At 38.4% G+C, this 17,608-nt stretch overlaps 3 protein-coding genes across 6 annotated transcripts in view; 2 read left to right on the plus strand and 1 right to left on the minus strand.

The window, feature by feature from the left end:
• Nucleotides 1-3,473, plus strand: part of LOC131318655 (probable polyribonucleotide nucleotidyltransferase 1, chloroplastic) — a 39,578-nt gene extending 36,105 nt beyond the window's left edge. Inside the window, exons 24-26 of one of the 4 annotated variants that reach the window (XM_058348573.1) lie at nucleotides 1,750-2,241; nucleotides 2,785-2,874; nucleotides 2,989-3,473. In XM_058348573.1, coding sequence (XP_058204556.1) covers nucleotides 1,750-2,157 — 408 coding nt within the window. In that variant the 3' untranslated portion in view covers nucleotides 2,158-2,241; nucleotides 2,785-2,874; nucleotides 2,989-3,473. Of the gene's footprint in view, nucleotides 1-1,749; nucleotides 2,249-2,784; nucleotides 2,875-2,988 lie in introns of all 4 variants that reach the window. The other 3 variants (XM_058348570.1, XM_058348572.1, XM_058348571.1) reach the window with 3 other exon arrangements.
• A 2,801-nt stretch (nucleotides 3,474-6,274) lies between these two features.
• LOC131319062 (replication factor C subunit 3) lies at nucleotides 6,275-13,690 on the plus strand. The gene is made up of 11 exons (XM_058349166.1): nucleotides 6,275-6,551; nucleotides 6,682-6,792; nucleotides 7,334-7,366; nucleotides 8,071-8,239; nucleotides 8,523-8,704; nucleotides 9,409-9,545; nucleotides 9,700-9,798; nucleotides 10,030-10,099; nucleotides 10,199-10,273; nucleotides 11,354-11,399; nucleotides 13,281-13,690. Exons 1-11 carry the CDS (start codon nucleotides 6,468-6,470, stop codon nucleotides 13,337-13,339), a joined length of 1,065 nt encoding a protein of 354 aa, XP_058205149.1. The 5' UTR covers nucleotides 6,275-6,467; the 3' UTR covers nucleotides 13,340-13,690.
• A 637-nt stretch (nucleotides 13,691-14,327) lies between these two features.
• On the minus strand, nucleotides 14,328-15,053 carry LOC131321075 (probable inactive receptor kinase At2g26730). Its single transcript, XM_058352090.1, has one exon. It carries the CDS (start codon nucleotides 15,051-15,053, stop codon nucleotides 14,328-14,330), a length of 726 nt encoding a protein of 241 aa, XP_058208073.1.
• Nucleotides 15,054-17,608: the final 2,555 nt, after the last annotated feature.

Genomic DNA, 17,608 nt, shown 5'->3' on the forward strand with positions numbered 1-17,608 from the left:
CCAAACGATTGTTGCTACGTCCAAATCCAATATATCATGTGTCAAATATCTAACTGAATGCGTCTATATATATTTTTAATTCCTTTTCTAATGTTTGGCGTTACTAGATTTGCAAGTTGCAACCAAATTTAAAACAGTCAAGTTTTGCTTTCCAAAGTCCAAACTATTTTATAAATGGTGTGTATATCCAATGAATGTAGTCTGCTTTATTTATTTTTTATTTCAAGCATTGTCTCAGTTATGTAATACTAGTACGTGTGCATTTATGTTCTTTTCCCAAAATGTTTTAAGATTACTGGATGTGTTGCGGTGACATTTTAATAGTCCAATTCAGGTTTGAAGCTAAGATGCAAGGAAAAATCATGAGTTATTTTACCTAAAAAGAGAATGACCAAAAAACATCTGTACAAAACCAACAAAATACACAAGTCAATTTAATCCTCCCTTAAATTCCATATCATGAACTTTTGGTTACAATCCTAAATTCAGGTAATGTTTAGGAGTTAGTGTGTGAGAAATTACCATAGGCAAACGCATTCTACATGTGTTAGGTTGGATGATGGATCTGAGTGTCCGCGTACTATCGATTGATGACATTGAGAAACAATGGAAATAGACAGACTAATAGTGCTTGGATTCAATCTCAGGTGTAATTGCATAAGATCGCAAATTTGCACAGTACTTGTGCTTTTCATATTGCTATCCAAACTATTCTCTCTTTTTTTTGGGTCAAACATAATAGAGCTATCCAAACTATTCATGTACTTGATAGTTGTACATTTATGACTATGAGAAATTTATTTGAGTTAGCAAATTTTGGTAAGAAAAATGATTGTTGAGTACATCTTGAAGTCATGAATACCCTTGATTGATTAGCAAATGAAGATATAGCTTGAATAAAGGCACACCCAGAGTAACAGCACCCTTTTCTTGCTTCCACCTGTTATTCTTCCCTTCTTGGTTTTCGCTTTCTATCACGGGTTACCTCGATCAACGCAAATCGATTGCCACCTAAGCACAGACCTGAAAGTCTCTTTGGGGATATGTTCCAACTCGGCACCGACTATCTATTTTTTGTCTGATTGTTTCAGAAAAGTTTCTTCTGCTCCTGCCTGCAATTTTTACATGCAGGGAATGATAATTCCGCCTGGCATGACTATGATGTGTTTTGGAACGTTGTTCTTGCATTTTGGTTTGCAATCCAAATTACACAGAATTGGAGAAGCTCCATGCACAAATATCACTAAGATTCATTATAATTCTGTCCTTATCTTCCCTTTCCTAGTACTTGAGTCGTTTGTTCCTAAATGGTATTTCCTTTACTGAAATATCTGCAGTTGGCAACTTGGCATTAAAAGTGATGGGGTAGTGATGTGGGTTTTTTTTTTTCTACGCCTTGTTTTCTGAGTGGATAATCATCCCAAGACTCCTCTAGCATGCTGTATTTTTGCTTCTCAACTTTCTAGACCTGAATTTTCTTTTTTACTCTGGGGGACTGTGTATTTGTATGAAAAATGTTGATGGGGTGATGATCACTGATCAGAAACTTTTGTACTACAAAATTTGCAGCGTAAGAATATGGTTGCTCATTTTTCTGATCCCCCTTAAAGGTTTTCTTCTTATTTAATCATGCTAACAAACCTTTTTCCCCAAGTATCACTCTTGTTTTCCTGTCAGCATAGCATCGTGATGAATTTATTTTGCAGAATTCTGAAAAAATGATAACTATACTGATTTGATGATATACAGATAAATGCAAAGGGACAACTTCGCCTCAGCCGGCGTGCTCTGCTTCCGGATGCACCTACCGAGAAACCCAATTTGAAGCAACAGACAAGTGACCATACCAAGGAAAGTGCAGCTTCCCACAAAGCTCCTGAGAGCGGTACACCTAAGAAAGTTGTAAACATAGAGAAGGATGGTTTAATAGGAGGCAAAACTGAACACCCTGAAGATAGAAGTAGCACTGTTAACCGCAGAAGCTCCATTGGAAGTCAGTCAGTGGAAGACAATCTACCAGTGGAGAAGGTTGTCAAAAGATTAACTAGCTCAGCCAAAGATGGTGAGAGGCCCAAAAAGAGTCGCAGTAAAGCCGTTAGCAGTATTTCTGATGAAAACAAAAGTAACTTGGTGAATGGAGAGGCCAAAGTTGGATAGTACTTTTGTTCATAGAGTGACAGTTGGATTGATTTCCATCTTTTTACTGGGATGAACAGTCCCTCCGCATGCAAAAGGAACAAGGTATGAGGTCCTGCTTCTTCGTTTTAAAGTTAAAGATGTAGGGATTTGGAATTTTATTATTACTTAGGCTACACAGATCTTTGTGCAAATGTGATGTAGTCATTTAAAAGTGTGTTGGATACGTGTGAGAGTCCATTATAGATCTCAATGACTTCCTTGCCTGCTAGAAGTTTTTGCTTTTTATGAGTTATAATGTTTTACGTAGTATATCATTATTGCACACTACCTGCTTCCAACTGGTGATGGGTGGCTCCTCCATGTATTTCCCTCCAATGATTTTCATGATTAATGTGCACAATCTATCATCTTAATAGTCATTTTCTCTCCATCGTGGAAAAAAATGAGAGAAGATAGAAATACTTGTGTTTATGCTGATCTCTCTCTTGCTTTATCTGCTTCTGAGTTTTTCTGTGCACTGCTCAATTTGGATTATTTCCATTGGAGCATAAACCTTTCGTCCGTTGATGGGTTCTATCAGATTACCTCTTCTTGTGGGGGGTTACCGCCTTAGTTATGCTAATTGTTTTCCGCTTGATTAACCAGTACTTGATGTGGGTTCACTCTTACATATGATCATTATACTTTTTCTTTTCCCCAGTGAAGGAGTGTTACTGCAAAGAAAGAAATCAAAAGGTATTGCCCATGAACAAGGGCCCGGAGTGTCCAATTTCTTTATGACAATGAAAAATTCTGTTTGGCTGAACTTAAATTTGTATGATGGCTGATAATGGTACTTGCGGCTTGCAGGAAGTTCTTCTGCTCATCCACCTGAGGGATTGCACATGTTATGAGGTGTTGAATACTCACAACGAGCAAAAGAAACCTAATAAATCTTGGCCTTCTCGGGATTCTTTTTTGTGGAAACAAGATTGCACTCGAAAGCTGCCGGAGTTGTGAGAAACCTCCTATATTTGGTGGCGATACTGCTCAAGACTATTTGCAGCTCAACGCCTGCTCTAAACTGCTGCAACCGCAGTAGTGTATTTTGTTTTTCCCATGAGAAGGAGATCCCTTTGTACTCCACTCTTTAGTTGCCACAGATCACAAGATCTTTTAGGTGTTGTTTTGTAACTCTCTGTTACTCCTTGGAGTGATACCATAACAGACTGCTTGTTTGATACGGTGAGAATCACGCCTTCAACAAGGTGTGGCATTCAGGGTCTGAACCCGGGAGAAATCATTGTTAACAGATACTAGAGTATATTTTTTGATCTAGAGAAGATCTTATCCGATGGGCTTTCGTGGACGTTTTTCCATTCTTCACCCAGTCCTTGGTAGCCTTTCAAAGGTACCGGGGCATAGGGTTTTTTTTTTTTTTTCATATTTCATTCTTCCCATGGGCATTTACAGATATTCGTTGCTCGATTTTCAATTTTATTTGTTGTGGAAGTCCAGAAGTGTTGGTGGTTAATAGTAGTTTTCGATGTTTGAACCTAAATCTTATCACGGGAGTATGATGTGTCTACAACAATGGTTATCACTCCACTTGCATTCGTTGCTTGATATTACTGTTCCTTTGGTTAACCCTAAATTTCGCGTTGCATTATTTTATTCCATTACCAATCTCGTTTCCAAGCTATTTGAATTATTTCTCAAGCCAATGAAACAGTGATTCATTGAAATAGAGTTGAGATAATTTCTCAGTGCGCACCCTCTCTTTTCTCAGTATCCACACCGAATAAGAATCTCTCATTCATTCCCAAATTAACCTTGATTTTCTCAGTACACTATTTTCTTTAGCCACCACCAACCGCCCCAAAAAACCCATCCCGCCTCCATCTCCAACTTCCAAACCCCACCCCTCAATCTTGAAGCTCTAAACCCTCACTTCACTCCTCCATCTTCGTATTCAACCTCATCTGTGACTTCCCTTTCCTCTGAATTTGTATTCTTTTTTTTGGTGGACGTTTTTTTTTTCTTTTTTGTACAATTCATGCTAGGTTTGAGAAAACGATTAACTTGATTTATGGCCTCCCTCCTACCACCACATTCCGCTCCTACCCAGTTTGCGGAAATTAGTAATTGTACCTCGTATACATGGAAACATGAATGTTTCAACGTTCTTTGCAGACTTCGTTAACAGCACTCTGTAACCCAAACGGTTGGTTGGGAGGTTAAAGCTTGGGACTTGGGGGTCCTTCCATTGTAAGGTCTCAGGTTTGAAACTTCTTAAATGCTATTAATTCTTGTAGGTTTAATCCACACATGGCTACACTCTAGCTTTAAATTGGCCCCACAATAGCTGACGGTCGGATGGTTTCCTAGGGATCAGTCAAGATACACGTAAACTAGTCTAGACATTGAGAGATATCAAATGAATGGCCATAGACGCATAGGGCATGTTTGTTGTCAGGTTTTTATTACTCCCTCTGTCCCTAAATAAGTGTCCGGCACGCAAAACTAGGTTTTACAAAACATGCATGTTTTTTATTAAAAAATTTAATTTTTTTTCACAATCTAATAGAACTTATTGTTATCTATTGATTTGTGAAAAAAATTTGATTTTTTTAACGAAACAAATGCATCTTTTTGAAGGCTTAGTTTTGCGCACCGAACACTTATTTAGGGACGGAGGGAGTAGGAATGATTGTAGAAGATGGGATTGTGTGGTGTTTTTGATTAATTATTAAGTCGGATTATTTTTTTCTCTTTATTCAAATTCTCTTATTTCTGTGTTTTTTAGTTTTTTGCCAATTTCAGAAAAACTTTAAAAAAATGAAACAAATTAAATTTTTTTTTAATAGAGACAAAAAAATCTATCAGTCTTAGAGCACTTGTGTAATTTATCTCAAAATTTGTGTAATTTGTTGCACTTGGTCTAGTAAATGCAATCAAACATTCCCATAGCCCATAGAAAGCAAATCAACGAGCAGCTCGCAAGCTTATCTTGTTAACGCTCGGCTCGGCTCGGTTTGTTTATCGTGCTCGAGTTTTCATAAACGATTAAAAGCTCGGTTTAATTAAGAATGTTTGTTTAGTAAATGACTAAACTTTACTTGTTAAGGGTTCGGCTCGTTAAGACTTGAGCCGAGTTCAAATTCAACAAAGCTCGGCTCGGCTCGTTTGCACTTTGCAGCCCTACCCATATGGTACTTTTGTGTTACTATTATTTCCACCACATCAGGGTAGTCTAACCATCCCATCTTACAGCTCGTTTGAATTGAGCGATTTCGGGAGAAAAGAAAGGGGAAGAAGGAAGAACTCAATCTCTCCTCCATTTGGATGATCCACAAGGCGAGAGAGGGTGAGGAAGGGTGGGAGACGAAAGCCCCCTCAAAGCCAGTTTTTGTTTCTCGCCACTTTTGGCGCGATTCCGTGAGAAAGGTGAAGAGAGAGGCAAGTGGGGAGCGTGGGTGAGAGTAGATCTCACTCACTCAACTTTCGGCAACGCGTGCGGTCTACGATGACATCTTTTCGTCGTCAGACCAGTGGCTATTCAGTCACCGGAGAAGAGAGAGGAGAGTTTCAGGTCGCCGAAGAAGAGACTAGTCGCCGAAGATGGGAGTGAGAGTTTTGATTTCTCAAGTGTATTTGGATGGGTTGGTGAGAAATCACCCCTTTCTTCTTCTCTTCTCCCACTAATAAGAGAGACCACTCCCTTTTCTTTTTGTTTCTCACCTAGGCTGCAAAAGGAGCTGTTAGAGCCCTTTGGGCGTTTTTGTGGATAAAAAAGAAAGGGCGCTGCTATTCGTAGTCTTTTATTTTCTCTTATAATTCATTAAAAAAATTCAATTATACTCGACAGTTAGTTACCAAAATTGAGATATATTTTCAGCATCCAATTACCGAAATATAATATTTTTTTCAACGGTTATTTACTAAAAATGTATGTTCGGCAGTTGTTTACCGAAAGTTGAACATATTTTCGACATGTAGTTACCGAAATATAATCTTGTTTTTAACAGCTATTTACCGAAATATTATGTATGATTTTCAACAATTATTTACCGAAATGTAATGGGCTATAGGAAAAAAACTAAAGGGCTGGCCCAAAAGAAAAGAAAAGGGCTGTTAGAGCAAAGTGCAATTATTCCCACTTTCTTCACACCCTCGATTCTTTCTCAAGCGCCTTTAGGCCCTCTATATACTAACACATACTCACTCACTCCAAAACTCACTCTCTCTCTCTCTGGTCTGCACCTTTCCCGCCACTTCTCTCTCTCTCTCTCTCTCTCTCTCTCTCTCTGTGCCGCTGTGCGTGTGCGTGTGTGTAAATCCTCGTCAAGATGTTGTGGGTAGACAAGTACAGGCCGAAAACCCTAGACAAGGTCATCGTACACGAAGATGTGGCCCAAAACCTCAAGAAATTGGTATACTTTCCCGTATTCCTCTATTTTTCTGATTTTTCACACGTAAATTTGTATATTCCGTGAGTTGTTTTGCTAAGTTTTACTATTAGAATCTAGGTGTTTTGGTTTCAGGTGATCTGTTTTTGTGTAGGTAACAGAACAAGATTGTCCCCATTTGTTGTTCTACGGTCCACCTGGTTCTGGAAAGAAAACCCTAATAATGGCCTTACTGAGGCAGATGTTCGGGCCGAGTGCCGAGAAGGTCTTTCCTTATCTTCTTTTCTTGTCCTCTGATTTTTATCATCAATGTGGTTTGTGGCGATTCACAGGGGCGGAGGTATATGGAGGGGGTGTGACACATGCCTCTCCGGTTCAAAAAAAATGTTATACAGTAATGAAAGTCGATTATGTACTTTTCAGTACTCAATCAACTTGATGTTTTTACGCAAATGGTGAAAAATTGATGAAAAAACAGCGTTTGAAAAACTCAAACGGTTCGGATCATAGAAATTTATATCTCAATGACTTCCATTTGAAGGCCACAAGATAGTTGAACCATGACTTTGTGTTCTTTTAACAAAGAAATAAAACTGACTACAAGGCCTGATCCTAACATGATCCTTTCCTGTCGTATTTTCACAAACAACATGCAACAAATATTAGTAGACTCCCATCGAAAAGTGCCACCCCCTAACAAAATCTTGGCTCCGCCACTGGCGATTCGTTTATGATTCATTAATCATCAATGTGGTTTGTAGCATTCGTTTATAATTCATTAATATTATCGGTTACTCTACGTGCAGGTTAAGGTAGAAAATAAGACTTGGAAAGTGGATGTAAGTTTTTCTTCTTGTCATTCTGATTGTATATGCATATGTGAAGAGAAAAGGAGAAATTAGTAAAATTATGAGTTTTTAAGCATTTGTTGTGGGTCTAAATGTGTATGTTAAGGGAGTGTTCTTCTGTGCATGGGAGATTCTTATGCCTTCTCTCGTATTGTTTTTATGGTATCTGAGGAAATCAAGAATAGGGAGAGGAAAAAAAAAACCTCAACTTTGGTTTTATTTATTTATTTATTTATAATTTGACTTGTTCTTATACTGAACTAAATCCATTGTTAAGCAGTAGTTGTTGGTTTGGAGACTGAAGGCTTGTGTTTTTTTATTATTGTAGAAGATTCACTAGTAAATTTGGGTTGTTTCCCCCTCTTTCTTAGTAACCCAATGGGGCACTGAAAAATTTTCAACCTTGTAAGTTCTGTACTTTAGGTGGTGATCTAGCATTAGAAACTGAACCCCGCTGTACTTTTCCCCCCTTTTGGATTCACATGCTGCCAATTCCTTTTGGACATCCGGTGAACTTTCATGTGTAGAATGGAAGAGTGGTAACAACGACAACCTTGATTCAAGTTGCTTTGTGTGAAGTGGGATCTTGGACTATTGTTGTCTGTATTAGCTCAACTCAGACTCAACAAGGCATTATTCCAGCTAATTAGGGTTATCTATTGCCTTGATGTGTTTGTAACACAATTCGTTTTCAGGCTGGAACAAGGACTATTGATTTAGATCTTACAACATTAGCCAGCACGTACCATGTGGAACTCAATCCAAGTGATGCAGGGTTTCAGGATAGATATATTGTTCAGGAAATAATAAAAGAAATGGCAAAGAACAGGCCAATTGATACGAAAGGGAAGAAAGGATTTAAAGGTAATTCTGCAATTGCCCTTTTGCACGTTCCTCCTGATATGTGCTCGCATTTCTAGATTCGTGTGGTTGGTATACTCGTATAAGTACATATACTGATGTTAGTTGCACTGGAAGAAATGGTTGTTAGTTGTAAAGGACGTTCGTGTGAGGTCATATCAATGTGATGGTAATTTTAATACGAAAGCCTGATCACATTTATCTTGTGATGCAACTATTCTTAACTGAATATTCAATCTAGTGTGTAATTTGCATTTTCTAACTTAATCCATTCTCTGCAATTTAGTGTTGGTGCTTAATGAGGTTGATAAACTCTCAAGAGAAGCTCAGCATTCTCTTCGGCGGACGATGGAAAAGTACAGTGCCTCTTGCCGGCTGATTCTTTGTTGCAATAGTTCTTCAAAGGTTACCGAAGCAGTCCGTTCTCGTTGTCTGAATGTGAGGATAAATGCACCAACTGAGGAACAGGTTTGGAAATCTGTACAATAGCTGTTAGCAATTGAAAATTCGTACACGTGTTTCTGTTTGTCTTGATAGCCGACATTTGTTGGTTTATAGAGATAACCAATCTCTGTTGTTTTTGTTTCTTGGGAGATAAAGTGACTGTCACGTAGGCTCTCACTTTTGTCGATTTTTTGCTTGAAGTATGATCATGTGCCTATATATGCATATAACAGTAAATTGTTTGCAGTTGTTATTTGCCAAAATTGTACGCGTAATTCTTCTTTAGTCTTCTATGAGCAGTAAAATCTAGTGTTTGCTGGTGAGGAATGGACATTCTTATCCTCCGGCACCATTTTACTGTGCTGGCGGTATCAGGAATGTGTTTGAGCTTGTAGTGCTTGTCACATTGATAATTGCTGTTTGTAGTTTACAATTGTTTACACTGTTTAACATGCTGTTGTTATGTGAACCAGCAGTGGGTAATGTTTCGTATAGCTTCCTGCAACTTCTTTGCCCAAGATCATTGTTGAAATCCCAAACACATAGTATTATGTCAATGTACTCGCATAACAATTTAAAAACTCCGAAAAATTTCTCCAAAACCCATCTTTAGGGGTTGGAGCTTCTTATTGATACTGTTATTTCAGTTTCCATCTTCCATTTAGTTAATCCTTGAGATTATTCATGCATATTGTCTATTTTGTAAACAAAAGAATTATTCCTGCCAGATTGTGAAAGTGTTGGAGTTCATTGGAAAGAAAGAAGGGCTACAACTTCCATCTGGATTTGCTGCCCGTATAGCAGAAAAGTCAAATCGGAGTTTAAGAAGGGCTATTTTGGCATTTGAGACTTGCCGCGTACAACAGTTAAGCTCCATTATAACTCTGATTTTATGTCTAGCTGTTTCAAGCAGATTATGGTCCTCTCTCTTCTCCTTTATTTGGAGCAATTTATTTCACATGAATTATTCTTGATAGCTATAGCTATGTTATTGGGTACATTTTTTGACATGTATACAGGTATCCTTTCACGAGTAACCAAGCCATACCTCCAATGGATTGGGAGGAATATGTTTCTGAGATCGCATCAGACATAATGAAGGAGCAAAGCCCAAAAAGGTGTGTTTGTAACTTCTGCATTTTCGGGCAAATGTTAAATTTTACTTAACAGTCCGTGTTTAACTTTTATAGAACTCAAGTTATAAACTTACCCTCCTGTTATGCCCATTGAATATTTGTTTGAAGCATTTCCTGCATTTTGGTTCAAAGCCAGTGTATTTTAGTTGATTTGGACAGTTTTTTCCATATTGCTTCTTAACCTTGTGGTGAACACTCATTATCATAATGCAGGCTCTTTCAGGTTCGTGGGAAGATATATGAGCTACTCATTAATTGCATTCCTCCTGAGACTGTATTGAAGGTCCAGATAAGCGCCCCCCCCCCCCCCTTCCTCCCTTTTTTTTTTCCCTTCGGTAAATTGTGCCTGAGCTTGATGTTTCTCATGGTGTTTGAGTTGCAGAGGCTGCTCTTTGAACTACTGAAGAAATTGGATGCCGAATTGAAGCATGAAGTGTGTCATTGGGCTGCATATTATGTAAGTTTGTTTCGATGCTTTAAATATGCCTTCCTCCAATGATTATTCATTCCGGCTTTGTTACCATATTTTGGTCAGATCCAGCTATCTGAGTTAGGCATCCATTGCCTCTGATTTACAGCTTGACCTTAAAATCTAGGTATTGGGGGTCCGCCTATTTTCTGGGCACAGCTTAGGCAGACTTTCAGAACTCTTATTAGGAAAAATCGAACAAAGTAAACTGAATGTAAATGCAATGGTAATGTAAAAGTCGAGGGATTTTAATACTAAAAACAATAATGACCTAGAATGTCTACAAGCCCTGCGGTGTTGCCAAGTGGATTGATACGATTGAGAACTGGCATAACCTATCTTCGAAGAGCACTGGTCATCTTCATCAAGTTTAGTAGGACCCGTCTCGTCTAAGCATACCAGATTGCAATCGCAAAGGATGTAGTCTGTAACTTAGGCATTCAAAACCAGACAAATCAAGCACTTCCTTGATTGAAAGAATCAATTCCTTGAGATTAAAAAAAAACTCAAGAATTATATAATCATTAATTGAATAGGAAATCCAATATAAAGTACCGAACCACGTTACTCGACTAGGATTTCCTCTACACGCAAATATTGTGGATTTGCCATTCATGTTGGAATAAGAATCTGAAGTCTTCATTGAAGTCTCCATGGAAAGCTTCACCAAAACTTGGAAGGAAAAAATGTCTTAAAACTGGTTAGAACGGAAGTCTACATCAAGTCCCTCTTGAGCAGGATTCAATGTAACTTTAACTGGATTACTCAATTCCATCTCTTTTTTTATTTTGTCTCCTAATGAAAATACCATTTAGGTCACAACCCCTATTAACATTTTGTTTTTTATGGCCTTTGGATTGTCTTATGACTCTTATTCAATACAGTTGGTGTTGATTACTGATTTTCTTCTTTTGTTTTTTATGTTAAATAATTGTTAACTACATTTTCTATGTGGAAATAGAACACAAATGCTCATTATTCCGTTAACAAGTACATAATGATTGTTTTGGTAAGGAACTGAGGATGAAGTAGTTTAGTCTAACTATGCTTGTTCTTGTTTGATTCCAGGAACACAGGATGCGCCTCGGACAGAAAGCTATCTTTCACATTGAAGGTATTTAACAAAATCCTTCTCTGATCCAATCAGATTAATGTATCCCATACAAGCATGCAGCATGCATATTTGTTGATCAACTTATTTTTTAACAAAGCTGTTTTTGCTCTTTTTATGAAATTTGTATCAATATTGTGGACACTGTTTGTCACTTTGTCCGCATTATTACCCGGAAGAGATTATAGTTAACCGTATTGAGATTTGAAACATAAACCTTCACATTTCCTATCTGTGATTAGCTACTTCTTCAGTTGGCATTGAACTTTAAATCACTTTGGTTGGTTTGCATTGCATCTTCTGGTTGACATCATCATCATCCTGTTTTACCACATGCATGTCATCTTAATCTTCTTGTCTGGAATGCGTCTTGTTTCAGTCACACTGTCATTCTTCTTTTTATCAGCAGCTTGGTATATATATATTTTTTAAATGAGATTTAAGAATGATTAGATAAGAGAATGGAGGATAAGAGATTCACCTGGTGGAAGGTAAAAGGCTAAAGAGTGCACAGATCATACACGACCATCCAATATCTACCCACAAAAAAATCATTGAATCGCCATTGAATGATATGGAATTGAAGCCCAAGAAGTAGACAAGTGACATTTCATTAGGTATCCTAAACAAATTGCCAAACCTATTGTCAAAAACTTTAGTGTTCTCTCGAAACAAATGGCCCCAAACATGGGGGGAAAATGTAACTCAAATGAAATTGTGCTATCTTACTGGTTAGTGGTTACACAGACCTGTAGGACAACATGTAATTGTAATACTGGAGAAGGGGCCACATAATCCATATCCCTCATGTGGAAAAGTTTGTGTCGTCCAGGTCATATATGGTTAATAATCTCTCCTTCCCTTGTACATTGAATTCATCATTGGATTCATTGCGGATACAAAAGGACTTAAGTCTCTCCCTCTGAGTTATGTCAGTAGTAATGAGCTTTTCACGAACCCAAGGACCATTCAAACACTCCTTTTTGTGGTTGAGGGACACATGCACTCGTAATCACTCTCTGAGTAAATAGGGATATACGGGGATTGAAAGTAAGCTTATGAAAGAAAGAGTTTTAAGGGAATGGCCTCGTGGAATGAATGGTTGGCCACAGGTATAATTTTTCACTTTGAAGAAACTTAATCAATGGTGGATTACTAAACCTTTACGATAGAGAATGTTTTGATGTGATTAGGTGAATAAAGCTCCTACAGATACAGTGGTAGGTCATCCATTATTAGCTATTGAGGTATCCTCAAGGGCATATTTTCAACTTCAAAGAGAAACCTAAGAGAGAATGTTGATGTTTTAAATGTATTTGGTTAAGGGCCCATTTATTTGACCGGATGAGCATCGGATTGGACTATTTATCAAAGGGGACCACATATCTAGTGTTTGGTTAAAAATTTTACGGGTCATATTTAAATGTGCATGGGAAATAAAATTGCCAGATGTATAGTACCATGGAAAGTGTGATTATTAATCCCATCACTACTAGTCTCATAGAATTACATATCCTATAATCTCTTCACTATTAGTCCCGTCAAACAAGCTGGCCCTAAATGCCCTACCACTCCTAAGCTGGCCCTAATCTCTTCACTATTTTAATAGTTGTTTTTTACTAAAAAAAAAACAACTTTTAAAATAACTGGTAATAGTAAGCAGTGAAAGAACATGATTTATTTGTGTGCATAGACATTGTTTCATTATAAGCCCACCGAAATGCTTCTCAAGCCAACACACATTGATAGAAATGCTTGCAAATTAGTCCAGTTATTGGTGAGGAGTAATTCTATCTTTTATTCTCAAACTATGATGTCAAGGAAGAGAGGTGAAACATCTTTCTACCAGCTTTCTGATAGTACATCTCTTGTTCATCTTTGCAGCATTTGTAGCCAAGTTCATGAGCATTTATAAGGGTTTCTTGATCGCAACATTTGGCTGAAGTGATCTCTCCTCTTGTTTGCTTTTCCAAGTGGCCTTTTGTGCATGGGAAGCTATGGGAGGTGCTTGTAGACGTCATTTTGCTTCATCCCTTGTCTTGATGAACTTTCATACTTCACTGCACCATTTGAGAGAGAATTTTATTTCTGTTTTGTAGTTATTATAGTTATCAGCTTAATCTAGTCAAGTGAGCATGTTTTCACAAGTAGAGGATCTTTCTGTCCTTCCTGTTAAGGTTTCAAAGGGTCTCTCAAATGCTGCTTGGTATGACTTGGTTTGTGTCCATTAAGCATGTGATTCATACATTATGAAACTGTCTCAGGTGTTATGGAAGAGGCCACATTTTTTGCAATGCAAATGTAGCTGATGGGACGTGCTGTGATTGCCACAAGTACTACCTAGACCTTAAAAATTACTTTTGCCTTACCCTTTTTAAGCTAGGGTCTAGCTTAATACTCGGTGCGAATCATTTCTCTTTTTGTTTAAAGGGATGGCATTTGCTTCATTGCATCCCAGATATAACGCCACACACAACCTGAGGGTTGGCACAGTGGTAGTTACTTGGTATCTAGGGACTTCATGAAGCTTTGGGTCTGGGATTTGATTTCTACCAGCATACATACTGGGCGAAATTCCCGACTTAAATGGGGCTCCCACTAGTGAATAGTGGGATTGATCTCCCAAATTAATGGGTTTAATAGGCCGGGATTCTAAAAGAAAAGAGAGATATGACACCACAGTAAAGTGTAGTAGAATGTATTAGCTGCAGGATTGAAACGCCTGAGATTGTGGCCTCGTACAGAAGATTACAATTAGATTATGAAAATGTCGAGGTATACTTGAAGACATAAGGCTCTATCAGAACAGAAGGAGCAATAAGTAGCAGATTATTGTGTTTTCAGACTTGTCCTTTTCTATACTACGAACGTGTACGCGAACGGGTGTTCCCTCTCGTCTCATGTTGATACAAAGGTTCATGCACTTCCTAGTTATGCGCCACACTGTGGTGGTGATCGGCCGCAGCCACACAGTGGTTTGCCGCAGAGACCAACATTTCCGATGAACGAGCTAGCAGGGAAGCCCGAAAGGGTTGCGGGGATCATGCCCTCAAGATTGTTGTTGGACACATTGAAATTTACCAATTGTACCGCGGTGATGATTGGGAGATTTCCTGTGAACTCATTATTCGCCAAGAAAAGTCCAGTCAGTTGTTTCAGGTTATTGATTGCAAAAGGAATTGAACCCGTGAAGCTGTTTCTAGAGAGATCTAACCGCTTCAAATGGGCCAACTCGGTGAGACTCAGAGGGAGCTCACCAAAGAACAGGTTGGTGTTGAGGTAGAGGCTGCGGAGTTGCTTTAGGCTGGAGAAATCGGAGGGAATTTGGCCTGTGAGAAAGTTCGACCGGAGACTGAGGACTCGGAGGTGGGTCAGTTTTCCGATTGTGTTGGCCGGGATGGGACCCACTAGCCCGACACCGGGGAGCCGGAGGGAGATTACGAAGGAGCGAGTGGCGTCGCACTCGACACCAGCCCAGGTGCAGGCGGAGGCAGAGGCATTCCATCGGACGCGATTGGTGGCTTGGGAGGAGAGGAAAGAGAGGAGAGCTTGTTTGTCATGAGCGGGCTCCGAGTCAACTCGATGAGTCAGTACCAGCAACACCAAAGCCAAACACAAGTAAGGGATGATGAATTTGTTTCTGAAATACACTGCCATTTGTCAATGTTTTTGTTTTTCTATGGACCACAACAAGAGATGCAGCAACTGGCTTTTGGTCTGATTTCTAAGTGAGGTCCTGGGCTTCAAGTCGAAAATGTATGTATGTATGTATTTCAGCTAAAATTTGCTAATTGTTGGCATTGAAATGACCTCAAACAACTTCTTGATATTTAAGCTAAAAACGTTTGGAAAGAGTCGAGAGGAAAGGGAAAGTGTAGTTTAACTTTTATATTTCTTTAATCAACCTTGAGTAAACACCTTTTGACATTTTCACATATCGAGATTTTGAGTCAAAATTTAGCATCTAGAAAGGGAAGGCTGGGTCCCTATAGTGCCTCCAAATGGCTGGAAGTTCATTCAGTATTCAGGGCTGGACAATTTTAAAAAAATAAAAAATAATAATAATAACCTCAAAGTTCATTCGGTATTCGGGATCCTAAATTTTGAATGAAAAAAAAAAAATAAAAAGATTAAATTACTTATAATTATTAGATTGAGCTGTTTTTCCTAAAGACCACTCAATTTTTTTTAAAAAAATTATTGAATAGCTCAGATTATTTGCGTGGAACCCCAATGTGAACCTCACACAACCTTTCTTACCAAAGAGAGACAGAGGAGCAAAATGTTAAGGTTCGGCCTAATTTTTTAACACGGAAAGGTAAGAGGGTAATTTCACTTCGAGAGTTTGGGTTAAGTGTGTGTGGGCTGTCTAATTATTTTCGCCCCAAACCGACGCGTCTCGGGGCTCTTCACCTTCCTGCCATTTGGAAGACTACAGGGACCCAACCTAGAAAAGGTTAGCTCCGTTTTGCTGACTAAAATAAGTGTACATTTTTCAAATTAAAGATGATGTTGTGAGAGAATGACTTGTCTCGTAAAGCAGAAAATAAACACTTACAAAATAAGAACCTTAGCGGAACGGGTAACACTACTTAAATTCTAAGAAAACAATCAAACTTAAAAATCAAATCACACAAGACTCAATTCTTACCAAAAGAAAACAACATACTGAATGTTTTTTGGACTTGTGAAAATGTTTAGTTACAAAATGTTGGAAAGAGTCAAGAGGACAGAGAAAAAGAACTTTTAATTTGTTTAGGGCTGCAAACGCGGAATCTTGAATTTTGCCTTTTGACATTTTCACATATCGAGACAGAGTCAAAATTTAGCATCTAGAAAAGGCATTGTTAACCTAGGGAAACGAGCCAAATCGAGCTGAGCTTTAGAATGTTCAGGTCGGTTTGTTAAATTTTTAAGCAAACTCGAGTCGAGCTTTAGCTTAATAAAAATTTGACGAGCCGAACTTATCTAGGTTTGAGTCGAACTCGAACTTATTCACGAGCTTTAACGAATCAAAACTATTAAATTTATGTTCTCATACTGATCTAGAACATTAATACAACGCAAACAAAACAAAATGTAACCAATGTCTCTTATGAGATACGGAGTACAATAAATTTACTATAGATGCAAACACACTATTACAATTTACCACTGATCAACACAAATCGACACAAAACCGGAGTTACCAAACTTCTCATAATCGAAATTTTATCACACACTTACCACAACTATAGCATTAAGAAGATGGAAGGTCTTAGCAAAACAAAGCCAATAACCTGCGGAAAATGGAAGGTATATTAAGCAAAGTTCTCATGTTCATGTGGAAAATTGTGCGAAATTAGGTGACTTGTAAGGCTAACCTCCCCTTTGCCGGATTTGCGAAAATGTTCCTGAATCTGTTGAACACTTGTTGTTCCATTGCCCATGGAGTAGGGCTGTATGGTTTGGAAGTGGGAAAATGTTTTTGGGTTAATCATATGGAGATTGGGGCAGCTGATCGATGGATGGAGGACCTGTTTTGTGGGGAGTTGGCAAAGGAAACAAGCAAAAGAGGATATAGAAGCTATTTTTCAGCTTTGTTGGTCAATTTGGAAAGCTAGGAATAACTTTGTTTTCAACAAGAAGCTCCCAAATTCGGATTTTTTGGCAGATCGGTTAGGCCAACACTGATTGCCTTCGGCGTTATTGTCAGAGATTTTGGTGGATCGGCTCATGTTTGGCAGTGTCATCATGTTAAAGTATCTTCAGCTCTTGTTATTGAAGCTGGGCTTTGCGAATTGCTTGTGCTTTGGCTTTTGGAGTACAATTTTCCAGTAGTTATTTTTGAATCTGATTGTAAAAGTCTTATAGATAGCATCAACCACCCTCCCGAGCTCAAAGTGTAATTGGGAGATAGAAGCAATCATAGTGGATATTAAAGCTTGGACAGAAGGTAGACAGTGAACGTTTGTGTGGTGCAGCCGAGTTCATAACAAGGCAGCCTATTGGATTGCAATGAGTTGCCTAGGTAGGAATATCTTTTCTTTTATGGGTTGTATTCTGCCCGAGTTAGAGAGAATTTTATTAAAGGACTCTTTGTCTGTCCTTGTTTGTATTTACAGTGACGTTTTAAAAAATTAAAAAAAAAAAGTCAATGAACGCTGAAATAGGTTTGTGCAATTATAAGGAGTGAAATTGATGAAAACATAATGAACACAACACCATGTACC

The sequence above is a fragment of the Rhododendron vialii genome, chromosome 3a, assembly GCF_030253575.1.
Source record: "Rhododendron vialii isolate Sample 1 chromosome 3a, ASM3025357v1".
Taxonomy (NCBI): Eukaryota; Viridiplantae; Streptophyta; class Magnoliopsida; order Ericales; family Ericaceae; genus Rhododendron; species Rhododendron vialii.